The sequence below is a fragment of the Sinocyclocheilus grahami genome, unplaced genomic scaffold (genome assembly GCF_001515645.1).
Source record: "Sinocyclocheilus grahami isolate Dianchi unplaced genomic scaffold, SAMN03320097.WGS_v1.1 scaffold240.1, whole genome shotgun sequence".
Lineage (NCBI taxonomy): Eukaryota > Metazoa > Chordata > Actinopteri > Cypriniformes > Cyprinidae > Sinocyclocheilus > Sinocyclocheilus grahami.
In genome coordinates, this window is record NW_015505419.1 from 406,361 (window position 1) to 433,297 (window position 26,937).

Genomic DNA, 26,937 nt, shown 5'->3' on the forward strand with positions numbered 1-26,937 from the left:
TTGGTGGATACAGGCTGGTGATGGTGGTGTTATGCTGTGGGCAATGTTTTCTTGGGCCACGTTAGGCCCTATTATCCCAACAGCACAATTCCTTACACTGTACTGTCAGGTATCTGAACATTGATGCGAACCAAGCGCACCCATTCATGGCAACCTGCCAGTGATGGTCATTATCAACAGGATAATGCGGCATGCCACAAGGTGTAGTTCAAAGAACATGATGGTGAATTTCTGTTAATGCCTTGGCCTCCAAATTCACCCAGTCAAACATCTGTGGTTCCACTTGGAAAAGCGGGTTCACGCTACATCACCACCATCCCGCAATGTACAGGAACTGGAGGACTTGCTGTTGACATTATGTTACCAGATACCCCAGGAGATCCATGACCTCGCCATGTGGCCACTGTTTTGTGGGCTAAAGGAGGTCCTACAGGTTAGGTGGCCATGATGTAATGGCTCATCAATACATATATTCATATATGTGTATATACGCGTGTATATACAGTATGTATATAGAATGTTTAAGATAATAAAAATCAAATGACAGCATATAAATCATAAATTATTCTGTTCCATGTCTAGTTTTTTTTCCCCTTCTGTCTAGTCAATGGTAACCAAAACTATGAGATCACCAATATTCTTCAATCATTTTCTTTTATGTTCCAAAGACAGAAAGACATACTAAATGTTATACAAATGTCATTGGAATGACATGAGGGTGAGTACATTTTAATTTTTGGGTAAACTATCCCTTTAAAGTCAACATCAAATGAAAATGGACTGGAACATCCAGCCACCAAAACAGACAAACACACCGCCAGCTTCTCAGACGGAGGTGGCGAAGAGGAAGATCTGCAGCAAGGGCATCACCTTCAGGGTTGAGAGGTCTGCAAGAACAGCCTGCAAGAAGAAAAAAAATTGAACATGCAAAAACAAAGACTCTTTCTGGCCATGTAATATACAAGCGCGGCTGTAGACTTAAGCTAGTGTTGTCCATTATGGTAAATATTCACAACAGAGGCATCCATTCCGATTGCCTGGCAATAAAAACACCAGGCACCTAAGGTGCGGTCATGTTTCGTGCAAGTTCAGCATGCAGATTTCTGAGATCTTCAAGTTGGTCATACGAATTTGCCGCACTCACCAACAAACTCAGTTTGAAACTGACAATGTTATTGACAATGCATAATGACCTTTTTTTATGCATGAGAAAATTTGCTGATGTGACCACACCTTTAGCCGAACTACAAAGACGCATAACCGTCAGCCCAGTTTCACCAAATGGAGTCTGCTGGCCCGCACTGATGTGACTCAAGAGCTTGGAAGGTGCTAAGAGTGCATCCGCCTCACAGGAGCCGTTTGGGCGGGGGCCTTCAGAGGGCATCAAATGTTCTCAAGCTTCGGTCCTTAAGGAATTGGAAGCAAATAAATTTAGAGGCCCCTATCAGGTTAGCACGTCTCCTCTAATGTTTCATGACCAGGCCTGGGCGCTAAAAATACAACGTGTTATGATACTTTCTCCTGTAGGGACCAGGTGGTACATAAGCAAGCAGATACTGTCCAGCAGCATCTTCACAGTGTCTTGGGGCCCAGGCCGTGCGTCACTGCGGGTTACAGACAGAATTAATGAAAGCAGGTCAGATGCACTTTTACTACAGCTGTCAATCAAGCAGTTGCATGCCACAGCATCCGACAGTGCAGACCTTTTAACTAGCATAGGATGCTTTCATAAAAGTTAAACATGTAGAAATTAAGTTTAATATGGGCTTTTGCATATAAAAATGTTAGGTAAAAAACTTGTTTTTATCAACATATACACTAAGTGCCTCTGATTTCAAGACATTTTCTGGGTTCAGTACAAGCTAAGCTAAATCAGAATTTGTAGAATGATATTAAATAATTTAGAGTTGTCTCCTGTTTTCCTTAAAACAATGATCTTGGTTACTGTATACAGGCTTTTTCAATGACAGTGAAGGGGAATCTTCACCCAATGTTACCCAAATTATCATGTTACATTGTAATGGCAACAAAGATGTAAAATTGGATGTAACTTCACACAGAAAGGTTAGTAAGCAATTTATTCCTAACTAAAATCAGTGTTAACACTCTTATTGTTTACATTGTGTTCCTATTTACTTCCATTGTAAGTGCCTCAATGGAACACATTGATATTTGTGTTTACAAAGAAAAAAAACTAAGGACAATTGGAAACTATTTTGTAGTAATCAACATCATGCCACAAATGCTTCTTATTAGCCTTAACTTGTACTAAACCCAGATATTCTTTTAAGTAATGAGTTATAAACTAGTAATGAGTTATAAACTGTTACACATACAAAGGCACAGAAGGATACACACACACACATATAGTGTCGACAGTTAACTGTCATGCTAAAATTCCCATCACATCGTCAAAACATTTTAGAGCTGGGGTGTGGGGGACTTGGTCCACTTTTAAAAAGTGGTTATCCCAGCAATTTTGAAACATGTGCCTTGGGTGGACTGGGTTACTAGTGTTGGCTGTAAATGAAGACACTATTTTTGTATTGCTTAACACACACACAAGTAACAACCTCAGCTGATGCCAGTGATGTCACTTCCATTAGGTTTTCGGCTCGGAAGACAAAGACAGCAGCGGCCAGGACTGAAAAAGAGGGACAGACAAACAGTCATCATCCAGGAAATTGGGTGTATGCCATATAACTGACTGACCCTTCTTATTTAAGAGCGCCCTAACATAGAGGTCACATTTTCAAAATGAAGGTAAATTAAAAACAGTTTAACACCTCCTAAACACAGTGATTAACTATTTATCCAATAAGTACCTGACATCAAACTCTGGCTGCATTCAATATGTGATTTGAAACAGTGAAGTGACAGTAAAATGATATGTTTCATGTTCATAATAGTTGGTAAAAGGTCAGACATTAGAAAATATCGTTCTACCTGCTACTATCTCTAAGGAATCATATCCTAGGATACGGTCCCATAACAATAGGAGCTGGTCAGTGGACAGGTATCCTGAGAAGGCCCGGACTATCCACTTAAAGGCAATACGCAACCTAAGGAAGATACACACACACACACACACACTGAGAAACACTCCCCAAAACATACACACAGTATAGATCTAAACCCTTATTCAAAATTTCTGTTATTTGCTTTCACAAATGTTGAGGTGTGAGACTTGTGTGTGCATAATTCATCCACTAGATGGAGATGCACAGTTACAATGTAACACTGTCACTGAAGTGACTTCAACATTTCAACTGGAAACTAAAGCAACATAAGCTTCATGTGAGTATGCATAATAAATGAGACATTAATGAACATTCACACTTGAGAATAATAATAAATTATATTTAAAAGTATAATTTTTTCAGCAGGAAACTAAAGAAACATAAGCTTTATGTATGCATAGATTGTAAGATTACAGTGTTTTTAGCACATTGCAATGCATTTGCTAAGGTGCTCCTTGGTGGTGTTTAGCCTGTGGCTATTAAGTTAGGTTACTAAGTTACTAAGGTGATTTAGCATGATGCTTTTCAGTTGCTAAGAGGTTTTTAACCCATTGCTGTGTGGTTGATGTTCTAGGTGGTTTTAATCATGTTCCTATGCAGTTGCTATTATAATGTGTTCTGGGTGGTTCTTAGCCTCTTGTGGTGGTTCTGGTGGTCGCTTAATATTGCTTTGGTCTCTCTTTCATTGTAAATCCATTTTATTATTCAGCAAGTTGAAATCATCAACTTTGGAAAGTTTTGCACAGATCCTTAATAGTTAAGGTTGGGGGTTTAGAATATTATCCTTGCCATAAATATAAGAATTTTATTAAATAGATTATTTTGTTATTCATCTAAAGATACAAGATTACATAGATGCTAGATTAAGGGGCCCAATTAAGGGGCAATTAAGCACAACAGAGGTAAAATAAAAGGAGCTACGAAGCTGTCTTTAATTACTCAGTAAAGACAGGGCCCGTATCCTTAAGGATTCTAAGAATCCTCTCAGAGAGCTCCTAATTTATCTTAAAAACCTCTAAATAGGAGTCTTAGCTTAAAAGTGATTCAGGACCAATCTGAGAGCAACTCTGAGCGAGGAAAAGACAAAAACTTTTATCTTAGTGAGGAGGCGGGGTTGACCCCATTGCTAGCTATGACACAGTCTTTTTAAGAATGTGATTGGTTGGTTGTTTAAGAACGAAATAAAAGAGTGCTTTTAAGAGTAGGGTCTATCATAAGCCTTCACTTTGAAATTACAGGTGTAATTTTTCCTGTTTTACCGTACTCTCTCTCTCACACACACACACAAACACATTATATATGTATATGTTTTAAGAATGTGATTGGTTGGTTGTTTAAGAACGAAATAAAAGAGTGCTTTTAAGAGTAGGGTCTATCATAAGCCTTCACTTTGAAATTACAGGTGTAATTTTTCCTGTTTTACCGTACTCTCTCTCTCACACACACACACAAACACATTATATATGTATATGTATTCTTTATTTTTTATTTACCATGCTGTCATACTTAACATATTTTATAGGAAATGAACAGCGACACAATAAGGTTCTGAAAGTGCTGTAATTGTTTGTAGAGCCCGACCGATATGGTTTTTTTGGGGGCTGATGCCGATAAATGCCGATAAAAAAAGACCGATATCGATATATCGGCCGACATTCTTTATGTGTAGGCTATACTATAGTACAGTATAGTCAAAAGTTTGGACACACTTCCCATTCAACTTTTGACTGGTACTGTATATAAAATATACAGAATATATAAATAAACTTTATTATTCAAAATGAGTCTGACATCAGTGCACTTATGTTTTTATCAACATATACACTAAGTGCCTCTGATTTCAAGACATTTTCTGGGTTCAGTACAAGCTAAGCTAAATCAGAATTTGTAGAATGATATTAAATAATTTAGAGTTGTCTCCTGTTTTCCTTAAAACAATGATCTTGGTTACTGTATACAGGCTTTTTCAATGACAGTGAAGGGGAATCTTCACCCAATGTTACCCAAATTATCATGTTACATTGTAATGGCAACAAAGATGTAAAATTGGATGTAACTTCACACAGAAAGGTTAGTAAGCAATTTATTCCTAACTAAAATCAGTGTTAACACTCTTATTGTTTACATTGTGTTCCTATTTACTTCCATTGTAAGTGCCTCAATGGAACACATTGATATTTGTGTTTACAAAGAAAAAAAACTAAGGACAATTGGAAACTATTTTGTAGTAATCAACATCATGCCACAAATGCTTCTTATTAGCCTTAACTTGTACTAAACCCAGATATTCTTTTAAGTAATGAGTTATAAACTAGTAATGAGTTATAAACTGTTACACATACAAAGGCACAGAAGGATACACACACACACATATAGTGTCGACAGTTAACTGTCATGCTAAAATTCCCATCACATCGTCAAAACATTTTAGAGCTGGGGTGTGGGGGACTTGGTCCACTTTTAAAAAGTGGTTATCCCAGCAATTTTGAAACATGTGCCTTGGGTGGACTGGGTTACTAGTGTTGGCTGTAAATGAAGACACTATTTTTGTATTGCTTAACACACACACAAGTAACAACCTCAGCTGATGCCAGTGATGTCACTTCCATTAGGTTTTCGGCTCGGAAGACAAAGACAGCAGCGGCCAGGACTGAAAAAGAGGGACAGACAAATAGTCATCATCCAGGAAATTGGGTGTATGCCATATAACTGACTGACCCTTCTTATTTAAGAGCGCCCTAACATAGAGGTCACATTTTCAAAATGAAGGTAAATTAAAAACAGTTTAACACCTCCTAAACACAGTGATTAACTATTTATCCAATAAGTACCTGACATCAAACTCTGGCTGCATTCAATATGTGATTTGAAACAGTGAAGTGACAGTAAAATGATATGTTTCATGTTCATAATAGTTGGTAAAAGGTCAGACATTAGAAAATATCGTTCTACCTGCTACTATCTCTAAGGAATCATATCCTAGGATACGGTCCCATAACAATAGGAGCTGGTCAGTGGACAGGTATCCTGAGAAGGCCCGGACTATCCACTTAAAGGCAATACGCAACCTAAGGAAGATACACACACACACACACACACTGAGAAACACTCCCCAAAACATACACACAGTATAGATCTAAACCCTTATTCAAAATTTCTGTTATTTGCTTTCACAAATGTTGAGGTGTGAGACTTGTGTGTGCATAATTCATCCACTAGATGGAGATGCACAGTTACAATGTAACACTGTCACTGAAGTGACTTCAACATTTCAACTGGAAACTAAAGCAACATAAGCTTCATGTGAGTATGCATAATAAATGAGACATTAATGAACATTCACACTTGAGAATAATAATAAATTATATTTAAAAGTATAATTTTTTCAGCAGGAAACTAAAGAAACATAAGCTTTATGTATGCATAGATTGTAAGATTACAGTGTTTTTAGCACATTGCAATGCATTTGCTAAGGTGCTCCTTGGTGGTGTTTAGCCTGTGGCTATTAAGTTAGGTTACTAAGTTACTAAGGTGATTTAGCATGATGCTTTTCAGTTGCTAAGAGGTTTTTAACCCATTGCTGTGTGGTTGATGTTCTAGGTGGTTTTAATCATGTTCCTATGCAGTTGCTATTATAATGTGTTCTGGGTGGTTCTTAGCCTCTTGTGGTGGTTCTGGTGGTCGCTTAATATTGCTTTGGTCTCTCTTTCATTGTTTTATTATTTTATTATTCAGCAAGTTGAAATCATCAACTTTGGAAAGTTTTGCACAGATCCTTAATAGTTAAGGTTGGAATATTATCCTATTATCCTTGCCATAAATATAAGAATTTTATTAAATAGATTATTTTGTTATTCATCTAAAGATACAAGATTACATAGATGCTAGATTAAGGGGCCCAATTAAGGGGCAATTAAGCACAACAGAGGTAAAATAAAAGGAGCTACGAAGCTGTCTTTAATTACTCAGTAAAGACAGGGCCCGTATCCTTAAGGATTCTAAGAATCCTCTCAGAGAGCTCCTAATTTATCTTAAAAACCTCTAAATAGGAGTCTTAGCTTAAAAGTGATTCAGGACCAATCTGAGAGCAACTCTGAGCGAGGAAAAGACAAAAACTTTTATCTTAGTGAGGAGGCGGGGTTGACCCCATTGCTAGCTATGACACAGTCTTTTTAAGAATGTGATTGGTTGGTTGTTTAAGAACGAAATAAAAGAGTGCTTTTAAGAGTAGGGTCTATCATAAGCCTTCACTTTGAAATTACAGGTGTAATTTTTCCTGTTTTACCGTACTCTCTCTCTCACACACACACACAAACACATTATATATGTATATGTATTCTTTATTTTTTATTTACCATGCTGTCATACTTAACATATTTTATAGGAAATGAACAGCGACACAATAAGGTTCTGAAAGTGCTGTAATTGTTTGTAGAGCCCGACCGATATGGTTTTTTTGGGGGCTGATGCCGATAAATGCCGATAAAAAAAGACCGATATCGATATATCGGCCGACATTCTTTATGTGTAGGCTATACTATAGTACAGTATAGTCAAAAGTTTGGACACACTTCCCATTCAACTTTTGACTGGTACTGTATATAAAATATACAGAATATATAAATAAACTTTATTATTCAAAATGAGTCTGACATCAGTGCACTTAGCAGTAAACTTCACTTATTATAAATAACACAAATAGAACAAAATATATATAACTTGAATTAAGAAATTAAACAAGGTAACTGTGTAGGTCAAGCAAGCTACGGCCAAACTAACAGGGTCAGGTTTATGCAGGAAACACAGCTTTTCCAAATGTAAGCATCTAATATGAATAAATAATAATAATGAATAATATTTTGGTAACACTTTACTTGAAGGGGTGTGCATAAGACTGACATGACACTTTCATAATCATGACATTACACATCTCATGAATATGAAGGAGGTTTTATGCATGTTTATGACAACCGTCATTAAGTGTCATTCGCTCAGTTATGTCCTTTTTAATGCAAATATGACATTATTTGACCTAACCCTAACCTAACCCTACCCCTACCCCTAACCATAGCCCATAACAAAGACATATCAAACAATGTCATCTTTGCATTAAAAATTACATAACTGAGTGAATGACACTTAATGACAGTTGTCATAAACATGCATAAAAAACCTTCATATTCATGACATGTGTCATGTCATGATTATGTAGGTGTCATGTCAGTTTTATGCACACCCCTTCAAGTAAAGTGTAACCAATATTTTTCACAAATTCTGTTGTGTATTTTCTGGTAATCAAATGAGCATGCAGAACATGAGGATTCGTATTTAAATAAGTATTTTTGCAGTTTAATATCCATAGACACAGTCTATATACATGTACTGACCTGTTTTTTATTTATTCGTCAAAAATAATGAAATTCTGCGTTATACAGTAAATTCCGTTTTTATGAAAGGATTATTACCGTATTGTACCAAATACTTATTTTCCACCATAATTTGCAAATAAATTCTTTAAAAATCCTACAATGTGATTTTCTGGGGGTTTTTTTTTCTCATTTTGTCTCTCATAGTTGAGGTATACCTATGATGAAAATTACAGGCCTCTCTCATCTTTTTAAGTGGGAGAACTTGCACAATTGGTGGCTGACTAAATACTTTTTTCCCCACTGTATAAGACAATGTTTGTTTCTTGGAAATACATCTGAAAAAACGCGGTCGTCTTATATTCAGGGTCTAGACTTTGACATGTCAATAATACACCCACAACAATAGGTGGCGCCAAATATGCATAAATACGCAATGTAATGCGTGTTGTGAAGATCGCAAGTAAAAACAAAAGAAAAAGAAAACCTTACAGCTGCATGAGTCGTGACTGTCATGTTAGCCTGATGGGACCAAACTCCCTTTGTGATTTTAAACAGTACCCAGATTTGAAGACTACAGTAAGATTTAACTTCTACTGTTAATAAGATTTTGGTAGGCTACTATTAGATGGATAGCCTAAATGTCCTAATTCAGATGGGCTACCTTTTTTTTTTTATGGTATATCAAAAAGTGTATATTTTTTGATATACAACCATGGAGCAACTTTTCATTTTCCGTCGTCTTAATACACGATGTAACTACAGAAGAGTCAAGTTTTAAATAGGAACAATATAGAAACTCTTTGGTCATTTTTGAGCGAGATGCTAACGGCCTAATCAGATTCAATGATCTATGCTAAGCTACAGCTAAAAGTGCTACCGCCAGACCCGGAGATCGGCTGAATGGATTCGAAAACGGTAAAACGCAACTGTTTAACTCTAGGGGAGTTGGAAAATGAGCCTATTTTCAAAAATAGTGGAGTGTTCCTTTAAGTTCCAACCTTGCTTCAACACACCTGTCTATAATTAAGTAGCCCTGAAAACCTTGATTAGCTGGTTGAGGTGTGTTTGATTAGGATTGAAGCTGAAATCTGCAGTATGGTAGCTCTCCAGGAGCAGAGTTGGAGACCCCTGTTAAACCCGAAACACACTGCATGATTTTAGCAATCCTATAAGATCATTGCATGCTACACTGTGTGACATGGATCTAATAAACCTGGCCACGACATGTGTGTAGACTGTACGATGATTACACCTATTGACTCGTAGGCTACGATGCATGTTACTATAGAAGAATAAAACTCTTATCAGCATGCGCTAGAGGTAAACAAAAAGAGCATGATAAATCACACCTTAGCAGTTGTAGTTTTTATGTGTGCTGAAAAAAGTGGAAGCGGCGAAAGAGGAAGGGATAAGAGCTTTAGGTAAGTAGTTTTGTTTTAGCGCCATGTCGAATTGATTTCATGTCGCATTTTTATTGGTTGGTCAGTAAACGTGGATCGTACCAGCAAACACACTGTGCGATGATCAGGCTGTGTCTTTGGTCACAAGAACGTGACAACTGCAGTCTTTGAACCTCTCTCACTGTACGACACAGGACCACTGATTATGAGGCACAATCTGCAGAAATCGCCACGATTGTTTCAATGTCTGGGACAGCCGAAAAATCGTGCAGTGTGTCTCCTCTATCTGTTTGCCCAATTTCATAACTTTACCCCCAAGTGGTTCTATAATATTCATAAGAGTCATAACAATAAGCTAAAGCGTTTGTAAAATACAGAATTTTACTACAAAATTTGAAATGGTCCACGTTCAAAATGGCTGACACAGGAAAATTGGGTATGATCTGATTTGGTATGCTGCTCCAAATCTAATGATATCAGTCTTATGATTGATTAAACTGTTCAGAAATTATAAACAAAAATGGCAATTGTTTATATATTTTTGACCAGTAGGTGGCGCCATGCCAAAGCTACTCCTGTGCCCTCAAGTCATGCTTGTCATAACACGTACAAAATTTGGTAAGAATCCACTAAAGATATAGCCTCATGTCCATTTTTGTGTGAATTTAATAAAAAAATCATTAACACGCTTTACAAGAATGGTTTACTCCATTGGAAATATTTTGCCAAGTAGAAATTTACATTTTGGTATGCATTTGACTCGCCATGAGCCAAGGCAAAAATATTTTTGCTTCTAGACCTTACAGTTTAAAAGTTACTAGCAAAAATATGGGTGCAAATTTGGCCTATTGGTGGCGCTAGAGAATCTGAGATAGAGACTTAAAATTTGCTATGGTTAATATTGCGACTGTCCTCTGTGTGCCAAATTTCATAACCTTCACGCAAGCAATTCTATGGGCTTTCATAGACTTCCAGAGTTGAAGAAGAAGAAGAAGACGACGAAGATGAAGACGAAGAAGACTAACAGATACAATTGCACAAACCGTCTAGGAAACTAAACGATTCTGTGATTGGCCCCTAATAAATGACAAAGAACCAATAAACAAGAATAAAGACCAATTTTCATATTTTTTATATAGTGTATCATACAAGGTACACTAAAAATTAATTGATTGAGTAATCTGCAATGTGAACTCACGGCTGGGCTCCAATCTCTCGTAGATGGTAGAAAAGCTGGGGAAGATGAGTCTGCAGTAATCTCTCAAACTGCAAGCACAAAGACACTGTACCCTAACACACACACATACACACACAGGTTTGGTGAGCTCAGAAACAGCCATCATCCTAAGTAAACTGACACAAAGGCAATCAATCATGTTACATCAACGTCACACATGCACACACAAGATACTCACAGATGGATGTGAGGAGATAGAGTGTAGTCTGAAGAAGTAGCGAATATACATCTCTCTAAATACGCTGTACAGCTTCGAAGGCTCATTATATAAGAAACACAGTGGTGCAACTGCAGCACAGGATACAGATAGATGATTGTTTACTAAATATATTTAGCTTTTTGAGGTTATGTGCTTTATTCTTCATACTCACCATACATTGAGAATCCATGAAATGGAATGACACCTATGGGACAGATAGGTCATTTTCTGTTATAACAATTACTGTTATTACAAAATTATTTTGGAAAACTGAAAACGAATAAATCATCTATTAAATGCACTGGCCCTGGTTTCTGACACATTTCAGAGAATTCAACAAATGAAGACTATAAGGTGCATGCTGGGACATGCTTTGATGCAAATACTGTGCTTGTAAAAGCTTCTCTCTCACCATTCGGGGGGTAAACCACAGCACACTGCTCTGAGCCAGACTTGCCTGAGAAAAATACATTTTATAGACTGAAAAGAAGCTAAGGAAGATATTATATCAACAAAGCTAAATATTCAAAAGACATTACTTTGGATGCAAGATTTAGGCGGTGTAGCACAGTTGTAGTTGAAATGCTCCAGGACTGCAGTGTCTCGAGAAAAACACAGCAAGACCTGTGGAGAAAAACAATGGAAAAATAGAGTGATGCAGGGATGATTTTTGAAGGCCAAAAACAGGAATTGAGTTAGCATTTTAGCATTTCCTGTTCTATCGTCCTGAAGACAATGGGGTTTTTGAATTGGTTTTTGGTTAAATGGCTGTTACGTTATCACAAACTGAATTTTCATGTTTTATTCTATGACATAATTAGATCAGTAAAAGCTTTTATTAATCTGCTAACTTGTGCCAGCAAGACCAGTAAAAGCTTGCTAGCAAGTGGCTTAACAGGACTACAAATGTTATCGGGAACATTAAACATCACACCGAACAGGTAAAATCATCTACTCACTAGTCTGCTTTTACAGCCTCAGTGTGTTTATCACACTTGCAAACTATTCTAAAACTTGTAGGAAAAATCGTTTTACATAAACACTTAAAAAGTTGTCATAAGCTTAATGCTAGTGACTATAGTATAGTTGTTTATAGCCGTTTCTGGAAGAAAAAAAAAACAATTAGGTTTTGGTAAGAAAATCAGAGTGAAACTAACTTCCGGGTTGGCCTACAAAAATCCGTCATCACTGCATAACGCTATAATTGCCAGCACACACAGACATGGATTACTCACACATTGTATCTTTGCTATTGCTTATTTCCTGGTCCAATTGCATTTGAAGAGCCACTTTAGAGCTTTAGCCTGCAGAGGTCAAGCAGATATGTTCTTTCTTTTTTTATTACCTCAAAATGGAAATATAATTAATTTTAAAAACAGCAGTCTTTTTAAAATCAGTTATATCTGCTTTCCATGATGGCGGTTTTTCAGTAACTGCATTTTCTTCAATTGTTTTTAATGCATTTCTAAAGCTTTTATAACCATAAGTGGCCAAATACAGTGCTAGTGACCTAAAAGCTCCAACCAAGTCTTTTTTTTCATATTTTGAAATATTTTTTGGTATTTGCAAACAAAAAACAACCACACAGTAACACCCTGGCAACCTCTCACAACACCCTAGCATTGTGGTTGCAAATTGTGCTCGGCCAAGTTCCATTATATTATACTATATTATAATAAAGCAATGTCATCACAGAGAACCTTTAGAGTTTGAATATCTGTTCGCTCTTGCTAATACACTACAAAGAGACGTTTTTGGACTGAATAGTAATTATGACAATTTTGACCCTACTTTTCATAAAATTCACCTCTCTAATAATCATATCATGACCACACAGCGTCTGAAATTCTTGAACTACCAAAAGAGTTCACACTAAACCAATATTTACAAGCAGTCCAGCTCCTTTATCACCTCACACCTGCAATTCGTATTACTGTTCCATAGTGACAACACAATGTGCTTGTGAAGCTCCAAACAACTGGCTATTTCTGTTGAATATTTGAGAGAAAACTCAGACACAAACAGTCTCAGGACAGAAGTAAAGAGGAATATTGATGGTTGTCCAGAGGATACCAGCTAATGAAACACAAGTAAACAGCAACTTTAAAAAATCTCTCTCAAATTGCTTGCTCTTCAGGAATAATTGCTGAACTTAATTTTTTCATAACCATTTATTAAACTAATTTAGGAAGAGTGCATTATTCCCTAAAAAGGCCTCATATTAAAGGCAGTGTATCTGAGCATGTTTAGCTATTTTATAGGAAAAATTAACCTGCAAATTAAACTTGATTATGATTTTGTGGTGAAAGTGAATATCAAGCAGTGGAAATTTAATAAAGCTCATATGACTCATGAATTCCCCATGAATAGAGAAGTCTATTTCGAGAGGTCTATCTGTGCGACTACACAACAGTCCTATCTGTATCTATCTGGTTTTAGGTACACGAGGTCAAAGAGCATGATTTTACATGGGTAACATTCTCACGAGTTTAGTCTACAGCAATATACGTGTTCAAAGACCTCTATCAAAGTCAAGTTCAAACTAACTTGGGAAATGTTCTCCTCCTTTGATTACCAAAGACTCTCATTTGTGAGAATTCTCATTTGTAATCAGCTGACTGAAAGGTTGTGTTGTATATGTGTAACAGAGAGTGACATGCATTAACTCACTTGATATAAATAGTCCTCAAACACAAAGTAGTAATCGTCATTACTTGCAGTAAGCTTCACATCCTGAGAAGAAAAATCATCAGGCATTTTAATCAGAAAACAGATGCACTAGGGGTACAAAAATGGGACAATTTTTAAATACATAATAGTATTGCAAACAAAAACAATTTAATCCTATTGCCATTGTATCTGTTTACCAGTTAAGCATATACTGTAAGCTTGATCTTGGAAGAGATGGGTCTTTCAGAACTATTACTCTCTATTTGTTAAAACCTATTATAGAATATTCAATAGAACAAATGGTGTATACAAAACCATTTCCATCAAATAAACTATACTGTAAATGTACCTTATATATTAGGTTGTCCACCAGCAGGTCATGGTGTATGACTCTAGCCTTCAGCTGTTCATAATGTGTTATGTCCTGTTTAATGAAATAAAAACAAAAGAATTGACACAGAGTCAATTTATCTCAGTCTGCTGAATTGAATTAACCAATACATAATGGATAAAGAAGCACCTATACGCAGATCAAACTATCCCCAGTCATTACAGCTAAGTTAATTATACTAACCAATTAACGAATTAAATTGCTATTGTAAGCAGCATATTAATAAGATTGCTGGGTCAAAAATGTTAAATGTCACAAAAGGCTGTACTGGAACAGATCACTGCAGATAATTAGAACCAGATCTAAATCATCTATGATATTTATTTTTATAGTCGTGCAATATTTTTTTATAACTAAATGCCATTTTCATTTTTCATATATATATGATGAAAATTACAGGCCTCTCTCATCTTATTAAGTGGGAGAACTTGCACAATTGGTGGCTGACTAAATACTTTTTTTCCCCACTGTATATATATATGATATATTTCATTTTTCATATATATAATTACATTAGAATAATATGGTCACACTTTATTTTAAGGTCCAATTCTGGCTATTAACCATTCAAACCATTCCAAACTCCTAATTTGCTGCTTATTAATAGTTAGTGAGGTAGATATTAAAGGGATAGTTCACCTTCAGTTGCTGGTTCCCATTGACTTGCATAGTGTTTTTTTTCATACTATGGAAGTCAATGGGGACTAGCAACTGAAGGTGAAATATCCCTTTAAGTTTAGGCATTGGGTAGGATTAGGGATGTAAAATATGGTCATGCAGAATATGTGCTTTATAAGTACTAATAAACAGCCAATATATGCATGCTACACTGAACAAAATTATAAATGCAACACTTTTGTTTTTGCCCCCATTTTTCATGAGCTGAACTCAAAGATCTAAGACTTTTTCTATGTACACAAAAGGCCTATTTCTCTCAAATATTGTTCACAAATCTGTCTAAATCTGTGTTAGTGAGCACTTCTCCTTTGCCGAGATAATCCATCCACCTCACAGGTGTAGCATATCAAGATGCTGATTAGACAGCATGATTATTGCACAAGTGTGCTTTAGGCTGGCCACAACAAAAAGGCCACTCTAAAATGTGCAGTTTTACTGTATTGGGGGGTCCGAAAACCAGTCAGTATCTGGTGTGACCACCATTTGCTTCTCGCAGTGCAACACATCTCCTTCGCATAGAGTTGATCAGGTTGAAGAGAAGAGAACACCTCTCCAAAGTGCCAGACGCCATCGAATGTGAGCATTTGCCCACTCAAGTCGGTTACGACGACGAACTGCAGTCAGGTCGAGACCCCGATGAGGACGACGAGCATGCAGATGAGCTTCCTTGAAACGGTTTCTGACAGTTTGTGCAGAAATTCTTTGGTTATGCAAACCGATTGTTGCAGCAGCTGTCCGGGTGGCTGGTCTCAGACGATCTTGGAGGTGAAGATGCTGGATGTGGAGGTCCTGGGCTGGTGTGGTTACACGTGGTCTGCGGTTGTGAGGCCGGTTGGATGTACTGCCAAATTCCCTGAAATGCCTTTGGAGACGGCTTATGGTAGAGAAATTAACATTCAATTCACGGGCAACAGCTCTGGTGGACATTCCTGCATTCAGCATGCCAATTGCACGCTCCCTCAAAACTTGCGACATCTGTGGCATTGTGCTGTGTGATAAAACTGCACATTTTAGAGTGGCCATTTATTGTGGCCAGCCTAAGGCACACCTGTGCAATAATCATGTTGTCTAATCAGCATCTTGATATGCCACACCTGTGAGGTGAATGGATTATCTCGGCAAAGGAGAAGTGCTCACTAACACAGATTTAGACAGATTTGTGAACAATATTTGAGAGAAATTGGCCTTTTGTGTACATAGAATAAGTCTTAGATCTTTGAGTTCAGCTCATGACAAATGGGGGCAAAAACAAAAGTGTTGCATTTATAATTTTGTTCAGTGTAATAAGCAACTAGTTAATAGTGAGAATTGGTCCCTATAGTAAAGTGTTACCATACCAATAATACTGTTCATGAAGAGACACTGTAGTCAAAAACTTTCAATTTTCCTGCATTGAAGACAAGTCCTCCCAGGAAGTTCTTACTTGGAAATCATAACTGCAAGCTAACTTTATCATAATTACCTTTGATTATCCCTTATCATTTTAAACATTTACGCCCTAAGACAGGCTCCAATCATGAGTCTTTTTAAAAGCCCATTGCCCTCCTGTTACCCAGAGGGAGAGGATAATTTTCCCCATTTTTCTGAGAATAGGCATGTGAGCTGGTCGCTGTCATCCAGACAGCTGCTTTATCAGCAGTTACATAATTGTTCCACCTGAAACATTTAAACCTCTTGTGATTTCCCCTCTTCCCCTCTCTGTCATTCCACTGGCTCCTGTCCTGCCCACATCTACAGCACTAGCTCAAAAAGTGAGGGATTACTCTACTTGTTTAAAATGTGTCGCCCCACGCCGGGTGTTTGTCTTCTTATTAACACATAGGAAAAGTACATTCTCCAGATGCTGTTTCACTGCTTTAATGAAGGCCCAAGGACCCATCAGCCAGCTGGGAGACATTGTTTCACATCTGAAAATGGCAGCTATTAGATGGCCAGTGTGAAAAATCACAGTGGGTACCTGCTCTGTCATTTCTGCCCCACAAGCAACTCAAAGCAAATTTTATTAGGAAGGATTATGACTGTTTTCACACTTGACTGGACTGCTTGGTCTGGACCAGCATACAATTTCAAATGTCTTTTCACATTTTGAAAGGCATTATGCTATAAAAAGCATGCAAATTATACATCATTAATAGCAGCTACCAAACCACCTTTTAAAGCAAACTCAGATATGGCTCAAATATGGTACACATCAGCAAAAACTGGTTTCACACCAACCAAACATACTTAATTCTGATCTCAACTTGATTTGAGCCTTAACAAAATCTCTACTGTAAAAATGTTTACATCTTATATTAAATTTTTATTAACCCTCATAAAACAGTGTAATGCTTTTACTACTTGTACTCTGAAACTGTAATTTAGACAGCATATGGAACATTTCAGCCATGAATGTGTCTGATAAGTACAAATAAATACCCATAAAATGTCAGTTCTGGCACATGTTCACACCAACTGCCATAAATGACAATTAAGATATACAAATGGTTGCATCTGTTTAAAGGTACCTAAATATTTATGGTAGTTTTATATATGTTTGAGGATCTGTGCATGACTGTGTTTGTAAGAAAGGGAGAAAAAAGTATGGTATATATACACTACCTGGGGTCTACTATAGACTGGGGTTTGTGAAAGAAGTCTCTTGTGTTCACCAAGGTCATTAATTTGATTAGAAATACAGTAAAAACAGTAATATTGTAAAACATTATAATTTAAGAATGGTTTTTTTTTAAATGCTATGTATTCCTGTGATGGCAAAGCTGAATTTTTCACAGTCATTACTTGAGTCTTTAGTGTCAACGTGATATTTTATAAATCATTCTAATATGCTGATTTTGTGCTCAAGAAACATTTCTTATTATTATCAATGTATCACCATGATCCATTTGACATTTTCATTGGGAATCTTTGATGAATAGTAAGTTCAAAGGAATAGAGATTATTGGAATTTTTTATATAATTGTCACTTATGATCAATTTAATATGTTCTTGCTGAGTAAAAGTAACAATTTCTTAAAAAAAAAATAAATAAAAAAAATCATACTGACCCCAAACTTTAAACAGTTATAAACAGGTGCATCTCAATAAATTAGAATGTCGTGGAAAAGTTCATTTATTTCAGTAATTAAACTCAAATTGTGAAACTCGTGTATTAAATAAATTCAATGCACACAGACTGAAGTAGTTGAAGTCTTTGGTTCTTTTAATTGTGATGATTTTGGCTCACATTTTACAAAAACCCACCATCTCAACAAATTAGAATACTTCATAAGACCAATAAAGCAGTAATGTTTTGGGGCTGTCGCTGGGCAACATGGATTTTCAACTCCCTCCAAAGATTTTCTATGGGGTTGAGATCTGGAGGCTGGCTAGGCCACTCCAGGACCTTGAAATTCTTCTTACGAAGCCACTCCTTCGTTGCCTGGGCGGTGTGTTTGGGATCATTGTCATGCTGAAAGACCCAGCCACGTTTCATCTTCAATGCCCTTGTTGATGGAAGGAGGTTTTCACTCAAAATCTCATGATACATGGCCCCATTCATTCTTTCGTTTATACGGATCAGTCGTCCTGGTCCCTTTGCAGAAAAACAGCCCCAAAGCATGATGTTTCCACCCCCATGCTTCACAGTAGGTATGGTGTTCTTTGGATGCAACTCAGCATTCTTTCTCCTCAAGTTGAGTTTTTACCAAAAAGTTCTATTTTGGTTTCATCTGACCATATGACATTCTCCCAATCCTCTTCTGGATCATCCAAATGCTCTCTAGCAAACTTCAGACGGGCCTGGACATGTACTGGCTTAAGCAGGGGGACACGATTTGGCACTGGATTTGAGTCCCTGGCGGCGCAGTGTGTTACTGATTGTAGCCTTTGTTACTTTGGTCCCAGCTCTCTGCAGGTCATTCACTAGGTCCCCCCGTGTGGTTCTGGGATTTTTGCTCACAGTTCTTGTGATCATTTTGACCCCACGGGGTGAGATCTTGCATGGAGCCCCAGATCGAGGGAGATTATCAGTGGTCTTGTATGTCTTCCATTTTCTAATAATTGCTCCCACAGTTGATTTCTTCACACCAAGCTGCTTACCTATTGCAGATTCAGTCTTCCCAGCCTGGTGCAGGTCTACAATTTTGTTTCTGGTGTCCTTTGACAGCTCTTTGGTCTTGGCCATGGTGGAGTTTGGAGTGTGACTGTTTGAGGTTGTGGACAGGTGTCTTTTATACTGATAACGAGTTCAAACAGATGCCATTAATCCAGGTAACAAGTGGAGGACAGAGGAGCCTCTTAAAGAAGAAGTTACAGGTCTGTGAGAGCCAGAAATCTTGCTTGTTTGTAGGTGACCAAATACTTATTTTACCGAGGAATTTACCAATTAATTCTTTAAAAATCCTACAATGTGATTTTCTGGGGGTTTTTTTTCTCATTTTGTCTCTCATAGTTGAGGTATACCTATGATGAAAATTACAGGCCTCTCTCATCTTTTTAAGTGGGAGAACTTGCACAATTGGTGGCTGACTAAATACTTTTTTGCCCCACTGTACATATTCCCTTTGAAAATGGCTACTGAAACCACTTTACTCTAAAGAAGCACTTCAAGTGAAGACTCTGATAAGTGCAGGGCAGTACCATAACATAAACACACACACACACACACACAAATTCACTGGCTCACTTCCATCTGGAATAACTGTCAAAACAGTGTCCCCTTTCTAAATGCAGTTTGAAATGGAGTCATTACCTCAGGATCATTAGTAGTATTCAGGATGAGAGACCACAGCTGGGCCCTGAGACCGGTGGGGCAGCCCTGTCTGCTGTACTGCTGCGCCGCTGCACTGTCTTGCTCGCTCACCACTACAGAAATGCAGAAAAACAAGTGGGACCCTAACACATCTTAGTAAACACTTTTTGAGAGAAACCTTCTGGATGTGTCTAAAACCTAAAGCAGCTGCCTTGATGCCAAATCTGTCACTGACAAAACAAGTATTGTTTTGTACATGAAGGTGCATCCTAAAGAAAACCGTAATATAATGTCTAATGATCTGGAGCACATTCAAGAGATCAAAAATGCAGTAAAACAGTAATATTGTGAAATATTATTACAACTGAACTGTTTTCTATTTTATTATGTTTTAAAATGTATCAGCATATACATTCATGTGATGGCAAATCTGAATGTTCAGCAGCCATTAACCCATTCTTCAATTGTCACATGATCCTTCAGAAATCATCCTAATATGCTGATTTAGTACTTGGGTTACAATTCTTATTATTATCAGTGTTGAAAACAATTATAATTGTACTAAATTTACACCATTCTGTTTTTTTTATGTATAGCATCATGGGATATCACAGGCAGTGGAGGAAGCATCTATGCTGCCTTCAAAATCTGACCAGTACTGTATTATTTTAGGGGGAATGGAATGTCAAATATTAAACAAATATTCTCCACAAGACCCAGTGATAAAGCAGTATTAAACAAGCATTCGTGTCATGATAACGACAAAGAGAGTTTATTTTTACCTTTTTTTCCAATGTGAATGTGCTCACTCTCAAACAAATCTGTGTTGAAACAGCGGAGAAACAGAAAAGAAGTGAGAGGGCAACACCAATATTTAAACACGAGCACTGAACCTCTTTGGTAACATTAAATACAATACATAAACACACTACATAGAGAGTTCATAGGGTCAAAACATTACAAGCAGAGTTTAGGTGAAGCCTCTGTTGACTTGTGGCGTGACAGTAAGAGAAGAGTTTATCAAAAACAGGAGGAACATCCTATTTGGACTAGTGTGAAAGGGATCTGACGGTAGTAGAGCTCATCCCATGTAATATTACCCCATTACTCATCATGTTATGGATGAAATGTGTAAATAATTACCTGGAGGAACATGAGTGTGATCGTCTATACCAAGCTGTCCATAAGTAAGACCTAGTTCTGGATACATTTCCCTCTGCAACAAATACAAATAACTGGTCAAAAAATCTCATCCCTACCAATGGACGTGGGTTATATTTATGATCATTTATAATTATTGTGAGACAATGCATGAGACAATGTAACAAAAATTAGTTTCACTTCAAATGTTATGGTTGTGTAATTCTGTGGTGCTAATTATTATTGTACTATTTATTTGCACGTAACATCATTATTCTGGTAAATATTTAAGTCAGGTAAATTTTAGAACCTGTTATTAATTCTGAAACATTGGTTTAGTACAGAAACATTTTTGTACTAATTTTGCATGTTTTTAAAGATATTTTGCTTTTGCGAGCATTGGAACATACTAGAAGTTTCTATAACATTCTGTATTATTCTAGTGCTTTCTTGAACATTCCAGAGCATTGTGGGAACATCCAGCATACACTTATGAAGTTCTGGACGACTCAATGTTGTTAGCTCAGTACTGTGCATGTAATTTTTATGCATGAGTAATAACAGATTAGCTTTTATACGTTTTTTTTAGTCAGGATTTTTAAGCTCAAATTTAAGACTTTTTAAATACTTTTTTAAGACCTGCACAAATAAAATTAATACCATATGAGCGGGGTAGGGCAATGTCTATAGTACCATATTAAACTGTAAAAAGCATAATTTACAGTTCAGATACAAGTTTTCACAAAAACAAAACGTTTTATAAAATGATCAACTTTACATTTCAGCCTTTAAACCATTTTTAAGAAAATGGACGAGTCAAAAGTATTAATTATTATATTAATTTAAACAATTATTATCAATAAAGTATTATATCAATTAAATAACAAATTAGGGTGTGCGATATTGACAAAAAATTATATCTCGATAATTTTCTGGGATTTTATCGATAACGATAATTAGACAATATTTTGCTATAGAGTGTGTTATAGTGCTGATAGCTTATCTCTAATTGTGCTGACAGCTGACTCTTATATTCAGCTTATATTCTTCATATTCTGTGTGGTCAGTTCACAGCAGTGATAGAAAGTAATCATTTCCAACTAGTTTTATGGGCATTTTTACTTCTAAGCCATTTTTTCTTTAAAAGTGTGCACCATATTTTGAGTCAAATTCTTGCATTTGGACTGTTACCAAGCAAATGAAATCAGTATCAACAAAATTGATCTTTGCAATGCAGAGGAAACACAGAAGCTGCATCTGAAATGGCATTTAGATGTATTTGCAGCTCTGAGGGACATGGAATACTCCAACCTGCAGTTACAAATGCATAAATAATGTTTTAATATTTTAAACATAAAACATTGAAAACTGAAGTATGAAATTATTTTAAAAATGAAAAGGTACCTTAAACGTGAAATTAAAACTGCCAGTAGGTGGCAGCAAGTCACTGTTAAGTGAGTCATTGCAACTGAACCGAATCATTTACACGGTTGATTCATTCAGGAACGAAACACCATCGTGTTGCTCAGAGACGCAAAAAGTGCTGTGGCTGTGTTTGAAATGGGTTTTGTTGGAGAAATAGAGCAAAAGCAGGAAATACGGTGTCTAAAACGTAAGTCTCTTAATATTAACTTCTTGTTTATTGAACTGTTGTATAAAATCAATATCACATTTGTAATCATGCTGACTTTTGGAGAAAAAAACAGCACTCTTCGTGTGATATTAACTATATGAAATTACATAAATATATCAATTTTCTGCCCCATATCTTGAATGATGTGATAATTCTAAATGCATTTTAATAGACTGATTAATGCAGTGAAAGAAAGCACTCTAAATGCGTGCATTAGTCTAACCTGCTAGACTTCATCATCTAATGTATGCGTGCCCTCTGTAGGTGTTTTGTTTGCTTTTCGAGATATACTCGATAATATCAAATCATCATTAAAACAACAACAACGATACTATCGCAGACCATACATATCGCACACCCCTATGCTCTTTAGATTTTTATAATGCATTGTCTTCTTATCGATCCACCAGTTCACATTTAAAGCTCTGCGTGTTTGCAAGGTAAAAACATGGGTCGATTTTCGCATTGGTCTGAACTCTGAACAAAACAACAGTTTTATTGAAAATGCTCATTCATTCTCTGCCAGCGGGTGGAGCGTTTTGTAGAAATATAACTGTTTCCCCGGTAGCAGCAGAACACAAAGCAGCGCTGCACCGGACTTAGAACATGCAGCGCTCATGTTTATTTCATGAAATCAAATCATAGCCTTTTGAAGTTTAATCATCACATTCAGCCATATCGCAATTCTGGTCTTTCCGTCCCCAAATTTAAGACCTCTTGAAATCATAATTAAGACTTTCTTGTACAATTTAAGACTTTTTAAGGCCTTAAATTTGATACAACTAAATGTAAGACTTTTTAAGACTTCTTTAAGACCCGCAAAAACCCTGTTAGTTAGCTTGTAATATTTCTTTGACCGCTGTTAATGCTGTTAAACAAAAATATGATTTTGGTATTCAGCATGTCAAACTCCACAAAAAACATTGAAAATCAAAATGAATCAAAGCTTCAGCTGGTGAAAAAAAGGCAGTGAGCACCAAGATAGTTTCCACAATCATTTAGCTTTTTCTCTAACCCTTGATTACTGTAATTTGTTTAAAGAAATGGTTTCAGATGATAATCAGCAGTCACGATGCACATTCTTTGTGTCTTGACATTAAAAAAAATAGAAGGAAGTGAAATAAAAAAAGGGAGACTCACCATTTGAGGAATGTCACGGACGTTGAGGGAAACCTGGATTAATCCCCAGTGGCTTCTGACTGTGAGATCGTCACTGCGCTCGTTATTTGGGTTTTTTAAACCAACCAACACCTACACAACAAGAAATATTATGTTTCATATTACCTAAATAAGAATACATATGTATAGTAAAAAGTGAGACATGATAAATGCTACAACCTTCTACAAAACCCTCTTATCCCAGCTGAATATGCCAATTATATATAGCCAGCAATAAATAAACCATTCATAAGTGTAAACACAGTGGCTCTGTGGTGCTATCAAAACAACCGCTCAGTCAATTCTCACTCGAGAGTAATTTAACTGAACATTTCCCGAGGGAATCCAATCAGCTGTTTCATATCCAGGCCTATCTTTCTCATCTGGACCGGATGTTTTCAATAAACTGATTTGATTATGTAAGTGAGACCCACCTCAATGAAGTCTTTGGGTGCGTAGACAGGCCTGAATTTGCTTAGGTCTGCAATAAGAAAACACAGATCTGAGTGCTTCCAAACTTGTATATTATAATAGCCTACCAATTAGTGTCATTGAAAACATGATGACGAAATTCTCTCAATCTTAACCCTGCAATAATGTCAAAGACATTGTTATAGTTTTTATAATGCAGCAGACATAATAGCTCTTTAAGTAATGGGAACCTTAACTTGCAACCTCAGTATCTTAATTGCTCTCTGTTATCTGTGGCATTTCACATCCACAATGATTAATAACAGCTAAAAGATGCTGTCAGTTTTTAAAACTCTGGCGACTGATCAGAAAAATATATATAAAGTACACACAGAAAAAAATGCAGTACTGGAGTATTACTACTTGTTTAAATAAATAACAACTTTCCAAAATCTCAGACAGCTATTATACAGCTTCAGAAGACCTGGAATATGGCATACAATTTGTATATGATTTTATATGATGTATATGATACTTCCAATGTATTTTTTTGGACATACAAAAATCCCCATCCAATTGGAAAAGAGCATAAACCTTTGTGTTCCAAAGAAGGAAAAAAACATGTTAACCAACTAAATGAGTGTATTTTTTTGGACATACAAAAATCCCCATCCAATTGGAAAAGAGCATAAACCTTTGTGTTCCAAAGAAGGGAAAAAAACATGTTAACCAACTAAATGAGTGAGTGAGTGAGTGAGTGATAAATGATGACCAAATTTTCATTTTGCAAGTAATCCTCTAACATGAACAAAATCTGTTAATCTGGCAATATTACTTTATGTTTTGAAAGTCGTGCTGAAATTGTAAGACAGAACAAGAACAAGAGAATCAAAGTGCAAGCAGAAGAAAGAACGCAAGGAAGAAGGTAAGCAATAGCTTTAGTAATTGGGATGTGGTCCAGGCATCTGGACATGCTCTGGATTCACAGGAAGGGCTGTTTATGCCAGTGTCCTGCAGAAAGCGGTGAATGTTATCATATACACTGCAAACTGATAGCATTGTTATGGAGCTGTTATACTGCTCAGGGCTTCTGTGTGTGAGCCAAACCTCTGTGTGTAAACATTCTGCAATGCATGAACACACATGCACGCACGCACACACACACACACTGGGATGTAACCTTGAGTATGTCAGAGTGGAAGAACAGACTGTGAGTGTCTGCATTACCTGGTTCATCAGTTCCCATCTCGTTCCATTTATTTGTCAGCTCTTTCTGCTCTGGGACTGGCCGCTGTATAAAAGGAAAAAAAAAGACAGTTTAATTGCTCAAACGCACATGTGTCATTGTACATACAATGAAATAAACCTTTACCTTCCGTGCCAATGGAATTCCCAACTCAGTGCACATACTGTTCAAACTCTTCAGGATCCTCTTCTCCCAGTTCACCTACAACAAACACACACAAGACAAACTATCAGTCGTCTATGCACTCTGCATGGCTCCAAAAATGTGTTTGGACACTCAGGCCACACCCAATGTATGAATGTCTTCGCTAAATATAACAAAATAAAAAACGAGTGAAATCTATTGTAAATAAAATAGCACATACTTTTCAAGCAAAACATCTCACCAAAACGAGTATGGTCATGTTACAAACAAGCGGCAACCTCCCACTCTCTCTCGTGAAGCCAACACGGAAGTGACTTAAACTGTAATTCATCAACTGGCCGCTAGAGCCTGGCTGCAAAAGGGAGTCAATCCCATAGACTCCCCATGTTAAAATGGCCGACTTTACAGCAGAAAAAAACATGTTTACAGCCTGGTTCAAAAATGATTTTGGTCTATATAGCTAATTTTGCCCTTCATGACAACTGTGAGGGGGGTGAATTTTTTTATAAGTCATCTGTTTAAATTATATTAAGCCTTAAAGTTCTGCATAATTAAGGGCGTGGCCACTTGAGTGACAGGTGGATTGCCGCTGCTGTCACCACCGTCGAGCTAGGTGGGCGTGGCTTCAGCAACCTGCTCCCTAACATGCACTACCAGTCAAAAGTTTTTTAACAGTAAGATTTTTAATGCTTTTAAAGAAGTCTCTTCTGCTCACCAAGCCTGCATTTATTTAATCCAAAATGACAGTAACACAAAAACAGTAACATTTTGAAATATTTTTACTATTTAAAATAACTGTTTTCTATTTGAAAATATTTTAAAATGTAATTTATTTCTGTGATTTCAAAGCTATATTTTTTAGCATCATTACTCCAGTCACATGATCCTTCAGAAATCATTCTAATATTCTGATTTGCTGCTAAAAATTCATGTATTATTATGTTAAAAACAGCGGAGTAGAATTTTTTCAGGTTTCTTTGTTGAATAGAAAGTTTAGAAGAACAGCATTTATCTGAAATAGAAATCTTTTGTAACATTATAAATTGTCGTTATCATCATAGTGTATAATGTTACAAAAGCTTTTTATTTCAGATAAATGCTGATCTTTGGATCTTTCTATTTATCAAAGAATCCTGAAAAAAATATATACTCAACTGTTTTAAATAGTGATAATCAGCAAATCGGCATATTAGAATGATTTCTGCATCATGTGACACTGAAGACTGGAGTAATGATGCTGAAAATTCAGCTTTGATCAAAGGAATAAATTAAATTTTAAAATATATTCATATAGAAAGCAGTTATTTTAAATAGTAAAAATATTTCAAAAATTGTCAATTTTTGGTGTACTTTGGGTCAAATAAATGCAGGCTTGGTGAGCAGAAGAAAATTCTTTTAAAAAAAGAAGAAATCTTACTGCTTTTGACTGTTTGACTGGTAGTGTAGGCTGATTATTCTTATAGATTGAAACAAATGTGCTTCAGCCAGAAAAAAGGGTAGCTCCGAGTC

The 26,937-nt window shown here is 36.5% G+C and overlaps 1 protein-coding gene across 1 annotated transcript; it reads right to left on the minus strand.

Annotated features, from left to right (window-relative positions):
- Nucleotides 1-578: 578 nt before the first annotated feature.
- LOC107597868 (TBC1 domain family member 19) lies at nucleotides 579-25,718 on the minus strand. Its single transcript, XM_016289062.1, has 18 exons — nucleotides 25,670-25,718; nucleotides 25,411-25,485; nucleotides 25,266-25,329; nucleotides 24,062-24,108; nucleotides 23,610-23,720; nucleotides 20,840-20,912; nucleotides 20,479-20,517; nucleotides 19,697-19,809; nucleotides 14,245-14,319; nucleotides 13,896-13,958; nucleotides 11,765-11,849; nucleotides 11,638-11,682; nucleotides 11,398-11,430; nucleotides 11,205-11,314; nucleotides 10,988-11,055; nucleotides 5,973-6,088; nucleotides 5,600-5,670; nucleotides 579-900 (listed from the first exon to the last, which is right to left on the minus strand). The coding sequence occupies exons 1-18, from the start codon at nucleotides 25,685-25,687 to the stop codon at nucleotides 826-828; spliced, it is 1,281 nt and encodes a 426-aa protein (XP_016144548.1). The 5' UTR covers nucleotides 25,688-25,718; the 3' UTR covers nucleotides 579-825.
- Between the last annotated feature and the right edge of the window lie 1,219 nt (nucleotides 25,719-26,937).